An 18,975-nucleotide genomic window follows, 5' to 3' on the forward strand; every position below is an offset into this window, starting at 1 on the left:
GGGGGGGCGCGCCCCCCCTCTCAGGTGCTAGGGGAGGGCGCGCGCCCGGCCGCCCCCCCCCCTAGTTGCGCCTCTGGTCACACCGTGTAACGCACTGTATGCCCCCAGTTTCCCTGCAGAAAAGCTGACTGTTAGTCTATAAAAAAAGATAATGAAATAAAAGAAACGAAAAGCAATAAGCATCAAAGAAATAAAGGAAAAAGTGGAAAAATTCAAGAAATATAATGTTGTTACCAATAGTATGAGTAATGTCAATATCTGGTTATGGTAGACACAAAAAAATAAGAAAAAAAATATCTCTTCAAAACACATCCCAAAGTACATCCGGTCATATGATCCAAGTATAAAATCAGCTGATTTTGGGAGGCGGGGTCACATTTCGTATACTTCATCTTCAAATATTACAAAGTAGTAGATATTTAAATAACTCTGAATAATTTTTACATGTTTGTTGATGTTGATTTTTTGTTGATAAAACTGAGAGTGTATTTAACTTTTTTATTATGAAATTCCAATATTGCTGTTCTTTCTTTATAAAACTTCAAGGTTTGCGCATGCGTAATTAGAAAGTTCTCGAAGCTTTGGGCATGCGGATTGTGGCTTGTGTAATACAGAGTGACCAGCGTTGCCAACCGGGAAAATATTCCCCGTTTTTTGGAAATCTGGTGAATTTCAACGCCAATGGGGAATGGGGAATTCCACGGATCGAATGAATTAAAATTGGGGTATTTTTGGGGAATTTAAAACTTTTTGATATATTTTGCAAATTGTGCTTGAAAACAATAAAAATTGTCAAATTTGGAACCATTTTTGTCATGTATTTTTTTTGACACAGATTTAATCGTGATTTAAATCGAATTCAGATCAATCATTGTCAAGAAATTATTCCAAATAGGTTTTTTAAAATATTGAAGATTATTTTTAGGTAGTTTTAAAACTTGATATCCATTTAAAGCGCTCTTTCCCTGTGTTTACAGTACCATGAAATGTGGGGGAATTTTAAGTTGACTTAAGGAATTTTGAATACAGAACATTAACAGAGAATTATCTTTCCTGGGAGTTGGTAACGCTGTTAGTAACATTTGGCCAGACCGGCCATGTTTTCCGATTTCAGAACGCACATATAACTTTCAAATAAGTTTCTACGTTATACCTTGCATTTTGTAAAATTTTTTAAGAATACGGAATTTAAACTTTACTGTGAATGTGACGCAGTCATATTACGCCATATCTGACGCGGTGAATTAAATGCGCATCTCTTATTTCTTGTATCACACGTGTTAGGTTGGGATTAGGATCTACGGGTCTGTCCCAGTGAACGATTTTTGGAATATACCGCGCTCGGTCCTCTAGCCTGTCCTAGCCGCAGCGCTCGACCCAGAAAGTTTGAAAATAATGCCTTAAAATTAAAATTAAAATTTAAATATATGAAGTTACGACGTTAAAATGGAGGCTTAAGGAAAGGAACAAAATAGGCGTACCCCTAAGTGGTTCTTTTTAAATGTTGGTCAGTGACAAATTTACTGAAACATATTTCAATCCAGAAGAATAATTTCTAAAATGTTGTCTGTTGCTCGTCAAGTTTCCAGATCTTTTGCGGCCGGCTCATCTAGGTAATGAATAGTTATTAAATTAAGTAATACAAAATATTAAAAATATTAATAAATAATTTGAATCTCATGGAACGGCTTACTAATCTGCGAGAGATGATATTGTAAGTGATCTTCCTGTCAAATATTGGCATGCCCGATTGACACATGTATTGTACCCTTATTAACACAGTCTGATCGAGACTAATGAATTATCCTTAAATATCTTGAGTTAACAAAAAGCCAGGAATTCGATGATATCTTCCACATTGTAGATTATATATAGACATTATGGGCACCGTTGTGAATCGTAACTAATCCTCTATACATGCAAACACTGATAGTTCTCAAATAACTTGTGATTGTTTAATTTCAGCTGCTTTGAAGGGGTAAATATTTTTAAGACAAATTCTCATGGGGGGGGGGGGGGGGGGGGGTAGTGAAAGAAAGTTAAAATCCAGTTTTGGGAAAATTTGAGAAATGGGTTTTATCTAGCTGATCAGTGGGTTCCCCTTAATGATACTTCTTTACTAAAAAATGATATCTATTTTTATTTTTTTTTTCATGAAATTATTTACCCTTGTTAACTAGGGATTAAACGGGTTTTTTATGATAAAATTAAAAGGTGACAATGTATTTTTATGATAAACATATCAATTTAAATGGATGCTAAACTAAGCACTAAATTAAGCAATTTGAAAATTAATTATTTTTTTAAGGTTAAGCGGTGTATCTCAATGCAGCCCGGTTCAAGCTAGTTTACTAGCAAGCAAATACGATGTTCAACAGTACAGATACAAATCAGATGGTAGGATCTTTTTGTTATAATTATTCAGTTCATAGCAGTTTTTTCCCGGCTTTCTAGAACCCTCCCCCGGCCACCTCTTCCTCATTCACATTACTCTGAATTTGCTTTCTCCGTTTATGTATGAAAGTTGAACGCCTGTAGTTCCTATTTCAAAACTTTATCTTGGTAGATTTTGAAAACAGAAGTGAATTCAGGATTTCGTATGAAAGAGGGGGGGGGGGGGTGATAAAGGGAAATCTAGAGGTTTTTAGCGATAAACAAATAATTTTTTAACAAAAATTTAAAGAAAATTATTAAAAAATTTAAGAAAAGCCATTTGATGTTCAATTTGTTGCTTAGTTCAGAAGTCTTAACTTGATAAATTGTATACCATGTTTTGAAATGATTGTTTTTTTTATTCTGCTTCCTTTTGTAGGTGTTAAAGGAGCTGTTATCGGTGTAGATCTTGGAACAACTAACAGCTGTGTCGCTGTTATGGAAGGAAAGGCTGCTAAGGTATGTAATAATATAATTAAATGTATTGTAATTTACCATACTACTTAAGAAAATAAAATCTGATTTGAGTTTTATTTTTTGTATTAATATACCTGAGATGGAATTTAAAGAATTTGAGCCGCGGTTTAAATCTGCCAAAACCCGGATTAAATTAAGCGCCGGCTGAAATCTTGAAACATTTGATACAGTTTTAAGTGGAACCAACCATATTTTATAAGCCGCAGCTTAAATTTAAACTGCCGCTCAAATTCTTTAAATTCGGACACGAGCTCCTTATTTCATGATATATAATGAGAATATGTTTCTAGCTGGAGAAATAAGAAAAAAAGATTTTTTTTCTTAATTTTTTAGAATTCCTATATTTTTTCATAATGTGAACATAAATAAATTCCCAACTGCAGTGTCAGGAAAACTTCTTACCTATTAATTTTTATATAAGGTTATCGAGAACGCTGAGGGCGCCCGTACTACCCCCTCCGTTGTCGCATTTACCTCCGACGGCGAGAGATTGGTGGGCATGCCCGCTAAGAGACAAGCTGTCACCAACTCTGCAAACACCTTTTATGCTACTAAGCGTCTCATTGGTCGCAGGTTAACTTTAGTTTGATTTTTATTTAAACTTTTTATACGTCTTCATTGCTATTTCACGCTGCCCCGGCCTTAAAGAGCATAATGACGGTCTGATTTTCGGCAGTCATTCATCTAATTTTTTCTTAATTAATCCAGTTCCATTTATTTATTTAAGGTATGCATTATGCAGAGAAGAAATAAATATGTACATTAATAAAGTACCAAAATTTAGTCAAAACACCCCAAGTGGCTTTAAGATTTTAGAGGAGGAAGTCAAAGTAGAAAATATCATTTTTAAAGTCTTCATTCAACATATTATGAATATGATTTTTTCTGAAAATACAAATTTATTCTAGATTTGATGACCCTGAAGTTCAGAAGGATATGAAGATGGTTTCTTACAAAATTTGCAAGGAATATATTTAACTCTGTGCGAAGTATACTTTTTAATTAAAAAAAATTCAGCTTAAAAATGCGAATGAGAAATAATAATTTATTCTTAATTATAAAATTCTATAATCAATGCTCCTATGTAAATATTTGAAACATGTTACGATTTTTATCACTAAAGTGTGAAAAAATTTTACGATGGGAAAAAAGGGTATCGGCCAATTTTGGTGGACGCGGTAAGGGAGGAAGGGGGGGGGGCGGCTCGTTCAGAAGCTTCTTTACTTGATCCAAATGTTACAAACGGGATGTAGCATTTGTTTAGATTTTTAAACAACTTTTCTCATTTTTTATTTTGGTTCCAATTTTTTTAAAGAGTTAAATATAATACCGACGAGTAGGCTAGCAACGGTGATGCATGGGTTTCATCAACTGATGGCAAAGTTTATTCTCCTTCTCAGATCGGAGCTTTCACACTCATGAAGATGAAGGAAACCGCTGAAGGATACCTTGGTAATTCTTAATATTTTACTTGGTTTTAAGGAGGTATTTTTACCTTTTTAGTTGTTGCTCTTTGTACAAAACAATAACAATTAAAGCTTTGCGGCAGTGTTTCGGATCCGTATCATTTTGATGCGGATCCGGATCCGCGGATCCGCATCCGTGATGATGGATCCGGCTCCTGACTCTGATACGGATCCGGATCCGACCAAATGATACGGTGCCGCTGAGTAATCCTAAAGTTAAAAAATGTCGTCATTACTATTATATAAATGTAAACATTAAATTATTAAAGATAATTTTGAAAAATTTTCGTCATGTAAATAATACATTTACGAACCATTTTCATTTATTTATTCCATGGTTTTGGTTAATTTTTGGCGCTACCCGGATCCATATCAACGTTTCCTGATACGGATCCGGATCCGACCGGATCCGGATCCGAAACGCTGCTTTGCGGATAAAGATATTTTGCGGATTTTTCCAAATTTGAAGAATATCTTGGGTTGAGTGCCATCACAAATATGGGCCCGATTGGTTGAGCCTATTTGACCTTCATTGGATACAAACAAACAGACAGACAAACAAACATACAGACAAACAAACAGACAGACAAACAAACAGACAGACAAACAAACAGACAGACAAACGAAAGTATTTATATAGATGTGGCGTATAAACGGAAGAAGGAAGACAACTGTCTGTAGTTATTTAGTTACTAAACTGTATCTGTTTTAATATCATCCTTTTTTCGCTTCAACTTTTTTTATTTCGCCCTGCGCATTGTTTTCTTTTTCTTCCATTTGGAATTTGGAATTTTACATCATAAATATTTGTTATTTAAAAGTTTTTCTCTAAAACTCGTCCTTCTTAAAGATTTTTTGTCATGAAAAATTGCTGATTCTATTAGTCTTTCAATATCGGAAATTTCAGTCACGTGAGCCCATTTCCTATAGTTTATCTATCTTCAATATATTAAACATTGTTGTATTTTTCCAGGGGTTATTAATTTTATGAAATAAATCTCTTCCCCCATGGGGGGGGGGGGGGTGATTTTTCAAGTAAATCTACATATTTCTGTATTTTTGTCTTTAAATCAGTAGTGCCAAGGATCCATAACAACGTGGATTCAAATCCAGTTAGTCACAAATACTTTCAGATCTAGCTCGTCATTATTATTTTATGTTTTAAAAAAAATTCATAAAAAGAAGGAAGAAAAAGAATTATTTTGTGAGTGATAGATTAGGATTCGTCGATTCACTATTGTTTGTTAAAGTACCACTGCCATAATTGTAATTTTTGACTTGGATTAGTTTCTTACTGTGCATTGTACCAGGTACCAGTGTAAAGAATGCAGTTATTACTGTACCAGCATACTTCAATGATTCTCAGAGACAAGCCACTAAGGTAAACCACATCATTATATATGCTACTTATTTCCTTGAAGTATTTTTCATAGCAAAAATCTTTTTACTTAAATTTTAGTTTGAATATGAACGGTAGTCTCCAGTCTTATCAAGAAAACAATGAGCAATTTGAATTATCAAAAATGAAAGAATTGGCAATATTTAAATTGGCTGTCGAAAAATTTTAACGAAAAATCGCGAATTTATTGTACTGTACCTATCCGGACCGTATGCTGCATGTTAATGCGCTGCGCTCCGACGGCGGTCTAGGGGTTCCATGTCGAGTTCCTTTTCAGATCTACCCTTATTATTATTATAAAGAAAAACATTGAAGTTTACTAAGTTTCTAATCCTAACAATTAAATAATGTATATCAAAGAACAAAAACTTGAATTTTCTTATCCAATTATCTTTTTTTAAACCTACCTGATCTCACAGAGTTTAAACTTTGAATTATCTCAAGTCAACGACATTATGCTGAAAAGATACAAGGGGGAAAAAATCAACTTAAATTTTGCTGAAGTGAATATATTTAAATGCTCCGCGATCATTTTTTTAGTATATAATAACATAAAAGTTTTAGTTTTTAAATGGTGCCTTTTTTCTCACCACAGAATGGTGCTTTTCTAGCCGCTATTTTTCTTTCAGACGAAACAAATAATTTTACGAATTTTCCGTTTTACATTAATGGATCTGCATGAATTGATTATTGATGTTGTGTGTGTACAGGATGCTGGACAGATTGCTGGATTAAATGTTCTCCGTGTTATTAACGAACCCACCGCTGCTGCCCTCGCCTACGGAATGGATAAGACTGATGATAAGGTGGGACACATTTTTTCACCCATCTAAATATGCTCATAAACTCTATTTCTTTTTTAAAAAATAAAAATATTACACAATTGACCGACCAACGACTATTATTCTTTGCCTTTCTTGGAGCGATGAGATTCAGTTCAATCTTTTCTATTTTTAAATTGGAGTATAATGTGGTGCATTTTAAAACAAGTTAACAATGAAGAATGCCTGAAAATGGCTATTAAAGATAAAAATATGCACGGTTTCACATGAAAATCGGGATTTGCCAAAATGCTCCTTAAAATTAAAACTAGATTCACGCTTTTACTCAAAAATCTGAATATCCCGCCCATGAAGTAGAAGAGGGTTGGTGAGGTAAAACCTTGATCGATTTGATTTCGATTCTCTTCCTGAACTTGGAACTTATTCTTCAAATCTAAAATATCGAATTTTATTAAGAATTCAAAATTTGCACCCCAGACTTGTACAACTCAAACTATGTTGAATTATGGTTTTTATTAGATTTTTTTATTAAATCAATTTTTTGTTATTTTTGCTTTTAATTGAAATCTTGAATTGTATTCCAGCATGGCAGCGACCATCCAAAGATCATTTAAAGTGAAAATGAAGTAGGTCATACTCACTTTGTTCCATTACCATCTCAAAGATATTTATCCATACTTAATTTAACAAAATCACTTCTAGTTTGGTGAGAAGCACGTCTATAGAAGCTTGATTCCATTTTATATTATTAATTTCCTTTCTTTTGGTTTGTTTTGATTTGATAACATTTGATTTAATTGAGTTGTTACTAGGTTATCGCTGTATTTGATCTTGGAGGCGGTACCTTTGATATCTCTATACTGGAGATCCAGAAGGGTGTGTTCGAGGTGAAATCCACGAACGGAAACACATTCCTCGGCGGAGAGGATTTTGACAACCATCTGCTGACTTACCTCATCGGAGAGTTCAGGAAGGAACAGGGGATTGATCTAACCAAGGTGATAAACAAGCTCAAAGGGTGCGATGAACTAGGAAATAGCAGCGGGGTTTTTTTCTCATAAATCAAGCTCCCTCTCTTGATCAGTTATAACCCCCCCCCCCCCAGTTTAAACGGAAAGGGGGGGGGGGGGGGATTTATAAAAAAGTAACAAAGGAAAAATTGCCAGTTTCTGTTTTACACAAAAATTTTGCTATGTTGGTGACAAGATTTTGGCCTCCTGGATCCGGATCCGCAAAAATATGTGGATCCACGGATCCGGATCCGGATCCGGATCCAAGGGGTAAAATATCCACCAAAAACTGAAAAAAACTTTTTTACTTCTAAAACCAAAATCTGAACTTTTGAAAAAAAGAGATTTGGGATAAAAATATGCGAAAAAAAAATAAGTTGAAAATTATTTTTTGTTAAAAAATTGAGTAAATCTTAAAGTAATGACCCGGATCCGGATCCATTTTTTTCCCAGTGCGGATCCGGATCCGTATCAAAAATAAATGGATCCTAAGCACTGGTTGGTGAGAATTATTTTTAAAATTTGGTTTAACTTAATATATTCGCGCGCTATGGTCCCTCTAACTATCACTTGTTGTTTTGAATTACTAATAACTAACCGCTTGTTAGGATGCTATGGCTCTACAGAGAGTAAGAGAGGCTGCTGAGAAAGCTAAGGTTGAGCTCTCCTCTGCCATGCAAACTGACATTAACCTACCCTACCTAACCATGGACGCGTCAGGTATCCAGATTTAGAAAATTAAAATGTTACTCGGACATTTAATATGTTCACTATTCAGCTTTCTCCGAGGAAAATAATTATTTTAAGTCAACCTTTTTTTCCAATCCTTAAAGAAAAAAAATCGGAAACTCGATCATGCAAACTGCAAAGAATTTAAAGTTTTTCTAATATTTTTGCAAATGTATTTTTTTCAGGACCTAAACACATGAACATGAAACTGAGCAGGTCTAAGTTCGAACAGATCGTCGGAGATCTCATTAAAAAGACTGTCGATCCATGCATGAAGGTAGGTTGATTGTTCATGAAACCATACAACATTACTATTCTTAAAGAGAGTGTTCGCGAAAAAATGAAAGGGGTTATAGACTTAAGGCGAAAAATAAGCGCTTTTGATCGCTACTAATCTTACTTCTAACTGTTGCGTCTAAAAGTTAAAAAACGCCTCATGCTGAAGAATTTAGCGTCCATACAAATTCAAAAAGTTGCAACATTAAAAAATTAATTCAATGCCAGATCATTCAGATATCAATAGACATCGATAATTTTTCGACGCAATCGAATATTGATGATAATTCATAATATTATTAATTTTTCATGATCGGAGTTGATAATTTTTGATAATGAAGACGACATTTTCATATTTTCCAGGAATGTCAGAAAATCCAGCGCGAGCAAATTATTATTCAAAAATAAATCAAAAATATGAAATTTTAACTATGTACGAATGCGTCGAAAAATAATGGATGACTATTGTTTGTAATATCTGAATGATTTGTTTGTTTTAGGCTATGAAGGATGCCGAATGTTCCAAATCTGACATTGGAGAAGTCATTCTTGTAGGAGGTATGATTTAACATCAATATTATTCCTTCTACCTTGTTATGTATGCCAGCCACTGGGAATGTATAACTATCACACGGACGTTAGATATTGTGTGAAAGCCTGGATGGATTCCAGGCCACAGGCTGCATGTTGATGCACTGCATCCTGAGGGCGGTCTGGAGTTTCCTTTGCAGATCTTATAACTATTCTTATTCTTAACATCAAAATTATTCCACTTGCCCTGTTTTCCTCTTCAATTTGAAAATACGTAACTCGAATCTTAAAGTTGAAAGATTTTTTAGTTAATTATTCACAGAACATATCTTAATGTTAATTAATATTAATTCTAATATAATTCTTTCAAAACGACCACATGTCTATGGTGTACTAGCTGGAGATGTTACTGATGTACTCGTCCTCGATTTTACCCCTCTCTCATGTTTAATCTTGTTGTATGATTAGGTGGTGTACTAGCTGGAGATGTTACTGATGTTCTTCTCCTTGATGTTACCCCTCTCTCCCTCGGCATTGAGACTCTTGGAGGAGTCTTCACCAAGCTGATTAACAGAAATACCACAATCCCAACAAAGAAATCTCAGGTTAGCTTCCTTTTTTATAGTTAGGGACTAGGGTACATATTTTAAGTGACTAAAATGCTTCCCCCTTCCCAGACCTCTTGCCTCCAGAATATTATGTTTTGAGGAATGTAAGAGTTATTGAAATATTCACGGAAATCTAGATAAATTTCCTGGCCCCCTATTTAATTTAATCGGATACCAAGGGGGGGGGGGGTTGATCTATAAGAATGTGATAATTCAGTCACCTAAGCTCAGACGTTTAACGCCTCTTTTTTTCATCCAGCTTAATTCTGAGCTTAAATTATTAAAGATCTTCGAGTTGGTAATAATTAATGCAATTAGGATAAGAAACTCTTTAGAGCTTTAAAAGACTGAAAACGTAACTTCATGTGACCTTGCCTCCATGCTATGATGGTAATGCCCAATTGACAATGGTACCCTGAAAAAACTTTGTCGGATCAAGTATGAAAAAGTAAATAACTAATAACTTGCGCTCTTTTACAGCAGGAAAACCATGAAATTATCAGAATTAAACATTTTTAATGTTAGAAAAACTACATTATCTTCCACATTATTGATGAACTACCGTTAGGAATTGGGCATTGCCGTCTTTGCCGTATACATGTAGGGTTACTTATAGACCCTTATAGGGGAGTTCTGTTAAAGTTGTACTGTCATTATTGACTGAATGGATTTATAATTCCCCTTAAAATTTTATTTTCGTGAAAATTATATAAACGTACTGCAGGTATTCAGTACTGCAGCCGATGGACAGACCCAGGTTGAGATCAAGGTTCATCAAGGAGAACGAGAAATGGCAAGAGATAACAAAATTCTAGGTTAGTGCTAAACATTAGTTCGGAGGTTGTAACTTTCTGATTATTAATTCAGAAACTACTAATCTTTGTCGTCAGACTTAGAAGATAGGTCTCAATGCGAGCAAGTGAATTATGCACTGGCTTTTTTTTTACGGATTTAGCCTATTGGTAAATGTCCTTGCTACTTAAGATTAATTTCTTAAAAAGTGATTAAGTACCAGAGATTTCATTGCAGTTGAAATTGTTGAGTTGTCATTACATGGGATTTAACTAATGTTTTAACATAGAATTTTCTTCTTTGATACTGACAATTCAATTTTCTTTATAGGGCTTTAGATTCATTTCTATTTTGCTAATTTCCTTGACTAAAAAATTGTGGTTTAGAGTCAAAGTTTTTTCACAATGGTTTCTTAACTTTTGCCATATAAATCCGGATCCTTGATGCTAATGTTGCGGATCCAATTGATACGGAATCTAAGCAATGCTTAAATCGATTGTTTTTAATGAATCATCCTCATGAATATTTTATTTTATAAATGTTATGTTATCATTATTTAGACTCTAAAATTACAATAAAAATATTTTAGGACAATTCCAGTTGGTTGGTATCCCCCCTGCACCAAGAGGAGTTCCACAGATCGAAGTTACTTTTGATATTGATGCTAACGGTATCGTTAACGTGCACGCCAGGTTAGTTCATTCGGGATTCAGGATTTGTTCAGTTAAATAGCAATCATTAATTTTTTTCATGAAAGGGACGACTTATAAAGTATCAATCATACACCCATGTCTCTGTTTATTTGTGGTTTTTTTGCTAAAGCACATATTTGATTAAGAATCATTGGAGAAATTATTAAAACCCCTACATTCATTTTCAACATTTTTAATTGTTGCATGCCGTTTGAAATCTTGCATTGCCATCGTTGCATGTAGGTTCACTTGAAATTACACTAGCACTCCCTTTAAGCTCGTTATTTCATGAAATTAAAATGTGCAAACAAATCTTCTTCATTACCCTCCGGCCCTTAATCCTACAGAGATGTCTTTTCTATGTTTACTTCCTTTGAGAATTAAAGTGTAATCTCTGGAAATAAATAAATAGAAAGCAAGAAAGTTTTGATTAATTAATTAGAAATTCTCTGTAATCACCCACCGGCGAGATACTAAGAAATTTTTTGGAATTTTTAAATTTCGAGCTGATAAACTCTCCGAAAGATGATTTTTTTTTTCATCAAAATACTTTCCCTCATTCTTAGCGATGTCAACGCAGAGATAAATGAATCCCCGTTTTATTTGCGAATTGTTGGAAATGGAAAGATATTGAAGAAATTGAATACATTTTTAGGTAAAAAGTAAAAAAAAAGGTTAGAAACATTTCGGTTTAATTCTTCCCACATAATTATATTCACTGTAAAATATCTAAGATAATTTCCCGGAGGGAAGGGGCTCCATTCTACAGCATATAGGTAGTGATGTGCCTTCAGTTTATTCGTTTATGTTCTTTCGGGGATCTTATTTTGTTTTATAGCGAAAAGTGTAAAACTTTCTTTACTCTGAACACTTATCGTTCTTACATTTGGTCTTTATATATGAGTAATATAATATAATACCTAACCTTGCTTCCGTTTTTATGAAAATATGTTTTTAACCGAAATTTTCTTTAAAATTTTACTGTTCTCCAGGGACAAGGGAACCGGTAAGGAACAGCAGATCGTTATCCAGAGCTCCGGAGGACTCAGCAAGGACGAGATCGAGAACATGGTAAAGGAGGCCGAGGCCAACGCCGCCACCGACAAGGTGAACAGGGAGCGTGTGGAGGCCATCAACCAGGCCGAAGGTGTCCTCCATGACACTGACTCTAAGATGGATGAGTTCAAAGATCAGCTGCCAAGCGAGGATGTTTCAAAGATGAAGGAGAAGATCGCTGAGGTAATGATGAAACGTTTTAAATTCTAAAATTGTATTTTTTAAATTACAAATTTTGAACTTACTCTGATTATTCATCAATTAAAACCATAATTTCTGATCAGTGGAGTGCTAGGGATCCACTACGAAGGGGCAAAATATCAACCAAATGTTCATCAAGAATTAGCATGAAAATAAGCAGAAAAAAAATTATATTCTTCTTCAGTTAAAAAAAACTAGTAAATCCTAATACAAGTTTTCTTGGCGGATCCAGGACCCGGATCCTATGCACTGTTTCTGACATGTACTTCGTTAAGCTTTTAGATATATTTCTTTCAGTACAATGTGGTTTGTTAATTTTTTATTAACTTTGCTAAGTCGATTAACAAACTCGTTTTAGTTGTGAAAATAAGTTTGTTGTGTTTATTTATTTTGGGTTACACTCTCAGATTTTGTTCAGATATTTATTCTTATTTTGTTAAGTTTTATATTTTTTGTTTGCTCAGGTTCGTGAGAAACTAGCAAACAAGGAGACAATGGAGCCCGAGGCCATTAAGGAGGCTGTCAACGACCTCCAACAATCTAGTCTAAAGGTAATCTTTTAAATCCATTCTTCATTCGATCCTCGTTTTCTTGACTTATAAGCAGTGTTTCGGATCCGTATCATTTTGATGCGGATGCGGATCCAGATCCGCGGATCCGCATCCGTGATGATGGATCCGGATCCTGACTCTGATACGGATCCGGATCCGGATCCGGATCCGAGGTAACTTTTGATTCTGTGAATCGGATTTTCCCTATTAAATGTTATGCAAGGTTATGATTTATTAACTATATTTATTATATATTCAGAAATGTAACAAAAAAATTTAGACTTTTTGGAGTAATTTTCGACATGTAAATAATACATTTACGAACCATTTTGATTTATTTATTCCATGGTTTTGGTTAATTTTTGGCGCTACCCGGATCCATATCAACGTTTCCTGATACGGATCCGACCGGATCCGGATCCGAAACGCTGCTTATAAGAGACTTACGAAATGATGGCTGACCATTTATTACTATTGTAACAGTACTAACTTGGGAATCCAGCTTTGTCTAGATTTTTTCCTTTATTTATATTTAGTTTGTTAAGATGTAATATTTTACTGTTGGTCACACTAAAGGTCATACATCTTTGACACATCTTCATTCTACAATCTGCATCCTCTTTTCATTAAACTTGAAAGAAACCTATCTTTAACAAAAGTCTTCAGACGCTCTTAACATTAAGGATTTTTGAGAAATATTTTACTTCAATTTTGTCAATTCTCCCCCCCCCCCCCCCCCCCCGCCGTCTCACTACTAACAATTTTAACTAAGTTGTGTTGTATATTAATAGCACTTTTTAAATTATACAATTACATTGTGTATTGTATGGATATCATTTCAGTTGTTCGAGATGGCCTACAAAAAGATGGCCGCCGATAACGCCGGAAACCAATCCTCATCAACCTCTGACGATGACAAAAAGAAGGAGGACAAGAACTAATCTATTAACCAGAAAATAGCAAATCCGCGGAAAATATTTGGTGGATTTTGCACCGCCATTTTGTTTCCTCAAAATCTACGAACCTTCACTCTGTAAAGAAATCTTCGTGTGTAAACAAAAGTAGTTAATGTAATTTTTTTACATTACTTTGTTGTAGTTTGATGAACTCTAAGAGGGCATTTTCAAAGCTGTGATGTATTGTATGGCCACCTTTTTAGAGACTCGAGTCCATTTTCGATATATTCTTTCCCGGGAAAATATTAAATAAATTTTAGAATTTAAAATTTATATTTTTTCCTTTTCAGAAATGTCGGAATAATGTATGAATAAAGTGTATGAATAAAGGTGAGGAGGTGTAGGAATGGATTATGTTGCTTTATTTATGTCAGTAGTTAGATGTCGATTTTTTACGGTTATTTTTTTTAACGGTGCCATTAACGAGAAAATCTCTTTCAGAAGTAAATTGTTAACGGCATTTCTAAATCTTTAGTTTCCATAACCCATTTTCTTCTGGATATTGATGGACGTAAACATATGTGGAGTAAAAACACAGATGGATGTAGAAAGAGTTGCACGGGATATTTAATACCACCTTAAAACCTTTAGTTTCGTAACTTAAATATTGCTTTTAATCTTATTTTTGTTTCTTCAATTAGTTGTCATTTGGTAACTTCCTTACGGTAATGGTGACATTTTAAATCTCTTGGAATTTCGATTTATGCAGCAATTTACTCACGGTACGGAATAAATACAATTAACGAGCAATGGAGATTTCAACGAAAGCGAAATGTCGAGATGATCTATTTTGTTTCATTATATATATAGGCTCTAAAAAAAGTTTTATATTAGATTTCATAAAGACCATTGTTAACTAATTTAAATTCACTTGAAAGACTTCAGCGTAATGTGAAGTGATCCCCCATGTAATGATAGCCCGTTTCACAGCGGTGGTACCAGTGAATGCTTTGTTCATAAAGAATGAATTAGATATCAATGCTTATAATTTTTAAAGTGACTTACGCATTTCTACTGCAAGGAAACATAGGAATTCATAATTAAACACTTTAAATCCTAGATAAACTGCAAAGAAAAGCGTAATTTACTTCATATTTTGTTGTTATTTTCTTTCACTAATTTTATAATTACCTAGATTCCTTGAACGTTTTTCTCTCTCTTTAACCGATCAGTTTTTAAATTTGATTACAGGGTTACACATGAAGAATGAGACTTCAGACAACTGTACTGAATTTATACTGTCTGTTTCCTTATATCCACATTCTCTGCACTGGAAACTGTTATTTTCCTTGTTTTAAGGCTTTGATCAAGGCAGAAGACTTAATTTTACCTCGGGATCGCCATGTTTTACGTCTTTGTGCCGTATGATGCTATGTGGGTACCTTTATGATCACACAGTTCACAAGCTTGTTAATCTTCAGGACTGATGAAAATGTAAAAAAAACGAAATATTCTTCCTACGTCGAAGTTGTGCATTCTACAAATAGAGAACACTTTAAACCAATTCGGATTTTTACAGCTGTATAAAGAAAAGAACTTTTCAACGCGTTTGATTGCACGTTTTAGGATTTATGATGAGTATTGCACTTCATGAAAGTTAACTTCATATTTATGACCTATCCATTTGAACATTATGCTTTCGGTTAAAAACGGTATTTGTTTAATTTCAAGATTGCATTCTGAAACTAGCTAGAGCGTAATTTCAAGAAATGATCAAGTCACCTTTGTAGATAACGAACAATAATCAGTATTGAAAATTTTAAACATCAATAACTTACAAGGAACCGTTGTGAATCGGGCATTGCCATCTTTACATGGATTGGGTCACTTGAAATTACGCTTACAGTCCCTTTAAACCCCTGTTTTCTGAAAGCTATCAGCATAGGGAAATGAATTTTAATGACGTTTAATCTATTATCAGAACAATATCATTGTAATTAATGATGATCCAGCACATTCAAGACATGATTATATATATTAATAATTATTGACTGATGCTCTATTATTAACTTTATTAAGATTTTTTACTTGTTTTGACTCTGAGAAAGATGGAGGAAAAATATTATTAAATTTTTTTAGTTAAATTTATGTCTGTATAATTAAAGTAGTTTTAAATTTTTTTTTCTTAGAAGTTTTCCTTTCAACTTTAAGTCTTGTCCCTAGGGACATTAAGTCTTGTGGAAGTATGTTCCAATCAGCTGATTGGAAATGAAATTATTATTTATTATAAAATATTCTAAAATTTTAGTTTTTTTCTGCTCCCGGGATTGTTTTCCTTTTCTACGAAAATCAAATATACTACAATTGTTTAAGTTAGTAACAAACCTTAGAGTCCAAATTTGGCAGGGTGTTAAGATGACAATGTTTAAAATAAACTATTATGAATTTTAAAACTTCTTGTAGAAACTTCAGTCCAAAACATTTTGAATTATAAAAGCGAACCAAGTTATTGCCTATCACGAAGTACAGCTCTCGTTTAAGAACTTAACAACCGACAACGGTGGAATTAGTTAACGACTATTTGGTAAACACCGTCTGAAGTCGAGATCATCAACCGAACGGCAAGATGAACAACGAACAAAAAACCATCAGTTCTTATTTAAAAACGAACGGCTCTTTGGGCACGTTCCGTTAATTTTCAATTTTTTAACGATTGGATTAAAAAGTCTGAACGTGTCCGGCCCTATGCGGAATATCCTGAATACTTAAAATACATTTCTAAGGTATAATTGTTAAGTAGTTAGGGTTGAAAGGCTGGTTTAATGTGTACTCATTGAACCTTCAAGTTTCACAAGAATTTAGTATCTAGTTTATCATGCAGTAGTGAACACTCAACATAGGCAATAATGGTAACATTTAGAATTGATAAGACAAATAAATAATCCAGAACATAAAATAATAATACATCTATGATTATATGGAGACCATTGAAATTAAAACATAATAATAAAATGAGCAAGGGCGGAGTAATTGTAGTTTTGAAAACTAAAATCTTTGAAGTTAGTGCCTTTTAGATAAAAGTTATGCAATTAGTACAAATTTTGAAGAATTGCACCGCAATATTTGATAAGAATGTATTAAGTCTCATGATAAAGTGTAAAGTACAGGGTGGCCCAAAAAAATGGATTAGCGTTTTCAAGTCCCATAAATCCTTTAAACTGACTCGAAAAAGTGCACCGTATATATTTTTCAATTTTAGATGGGATTGTTTAAAACCTCTCTGTTTACTAAACAATTAATAATTTTTATCATTCTATTAAAATCTATATTGCAGAAAGAAAAAAACATTAAGCTTAGTAATATAAAACTGCATAAGATTACTGTGGTATTTTTATTTCAACTTATTTCTTCAAGATGCCCCAGTTTGATGCCATGAAAAAAATCGCCTATTTCTAAGGTCCATAAAAGCTGAGAAAAACATGCTTCAACAACCCCATCTAAAATTGAAAACTAAATACTAGAGCACATTTTCGAGTTATTTTTCACGATTATTGGGGCTTAAGACCGCTGATCCCTGTTTTTTGGGTCACCCTGTATTGACTTAACCTTCTCAACAAAATGAGGGGGGGGGTCAGTCTCGTTTATTCTGGATACATCCCTGGATACCATAGGTTTTAGTCTTACATGGTGGGGGCTCGCCATAGCCCTCCACCCCCTAACTGCGCTTCAACCACCATAGAATTGGGTCAGCCCTGCTGGGTTATTTTTGAATACCTCCCTTGCAACCAAAGTTTTCACTTTTCTAGGGTGGGGCCCGGTCCCAATGGCTTCCCCCCCTCCGTACAGGCCTTTCTGTTAGGTCGGCCGCCCCACCCTCTAAATGCGCTTCTAGTTATTTTCTAGTTCTGCACACCCAGGGTCTTAAATAATGCTGATTAAGATATAATAAAAATGAGAAGCTTTCTAGTCTAGCCAATACATAAACAATACATCTTAACATGGTACAGTAAGAACCAGAAATTATTGGATTTATTGTTGTTTTCTTTTATTTATGAAATGTTGCTTAAACTTAGATTTTGTAATTTGCAATCTTCATTCTTCATCTTAGGCAAACAAAGATGAAATTTAAAGAATTTGAGCAGCGGTTTAAATCTTCCAAAACCCGGTTTAAATTAAGCGCCGGCTTAAGTCTTGAAACATTTGATACAATTTTAAGTGGAACCAACCATATTTAAACCGCGGCTTAAATTTAAACCGCCGCTCAAATTCTTTAAATTCGGCCACGGATTAATTTTCCCCTCATCGAATCGATTGCTGGGATAAATGTTTTTTGAGAGATCAAGAATTGATCTTCAAATTTAGAAGTGCCCACATTAAATATCGAGTTAAAGCGTTCAATATTAACGGTACTCCACTTAAAAGTTTCGGAACTTCTGTGTTGTAAATCTCGGGATTAAGTAAATTGATCTCCATCTAATGCAGACCTACTTCCCATCGTTTCCCCGGGGTGGTAATATCCTGCAAGTTAAATGTAGCGTCCAAGATTAACGTAAACTCCATACTAAATTTCCGAACTCTGAACACTTGTAACAAAATATCAGTTGTAACCGTTTTAGTTTTGTTAGATATACAAATACAGATACTTTTATTTCTCAATTGTTTTTGACCTAAATCCATAATTAACAGCCTACAGGATATAATTCATGAATCCTAACTAAGTAGGAATAATTAGTGTTTTTAGGAATTAGAAAAGTAGAAAAGAGTGATTAATTTATTACGTTTCTAAGTTAATTACTTCTCAAGTAAATCTTTACAGCGGAAATCTGAAACAATTTTTTTTTATAAAAAAAAATAAAAATAAAATTTTTTTATTAAAAAAAAATAGGATGAAGAATATATGAATATCTAATTTATTTTGATAATGATAATGTTTAGATATCGATTGGAATAGTTTGATCTCTATCTATCTATCTTCTATTTGATGTGAATCTACAGCTGTCCTCGTAAACTATGACTCTCGGACTGTTGAGTGCTTAGTGATGACCCATAAGCTGTTAAATTGACATTTATTAGTGA

At 33.9% G+C, this 18,975-nt stretch overlaps 1 protein-coding gene across 1 annotated transcript; it reads left to right on the top strand.

Annotated features, from left to right (window-relative positions):
• Window positions 1–1,506: 1,506 nt before the first annotated feature.
• LOC111715061 (heat shock 70 kDa protein cognate 5) lies at window positions 1,507–14,252 on the top strand. Its single transcript, XM_023490304.1, has 18 exons — window positions 1,507–1,613; window positions 2,309–2,397; window positions 2,813–2,892; window positions 3,332–3,483; window positions 3,819–3,876; window positions 4,251–4,362; window positions 5,687–5,757; window positions 6,486–6,581; window positions 7,370–7,555; window positions 8,176–8,287; window positions 8,482–8,573; window positions 9,073–9,138; window positions 9,568–9,708; window positions 10,436–10,526; window positions 11,093–11,195; window positions 12,188–12,434; window positions 12,917–13,003; window positions 13,846–14,252. Exons 1-18 carry the CDS (start codon window positions 1,561–1,563, stop codon window positions 13,942–13,944), a joined length of 1,935 nt encoding a protein of 644 aa, XP_023346072.1. The 5' UTR covers window positions 1,507–1,560; the 3' UTR covers window positions 13,945–14,252.
• Window positions 14,253–18,975: the final 4,723 nt, after the last annotated feature.

This window comes from Eurytemora carolleeae, unplaced genomic scaffold (assembly GCF_000591075.1).
Source record: "Eurytemora carolleeae unplaced genomic scaffold, Eaff_2.0 scaffold748, whole genome shotgun sequence".
In the NCBI taxonomy this organism is placed as follows: domain Eukaryota; kingdom Metazoa; phylum Arthropoda; class Copepoda; order Calanoida; family Temoridae; genus Eurytemora; species Eurytemora carolleeae.

Coding starts and splice junctions, on each gene's coding strand:
- LOC111715061 (XM_023490304.1), top strand. CDS start 1,561: ATGTTGTCTGTTGCTCGTCAAGTTTCCAGATCTTTTGCGGCCGGCTCA. Junction 8,574..9,072: donor CTGTCGATCCATGCATGAAG/GTAGGTTGATTG, acceptor TGTTTGTTTTAG/GCTATGAAGGATGCCGAATG. Junction 9,139..9,567: donor TTCTTGTAGGAGGTATGATT/TAACATCAATAT, acceptor CTTGTTGTATGA/TTAGGTGGTGTACTAGCTGG.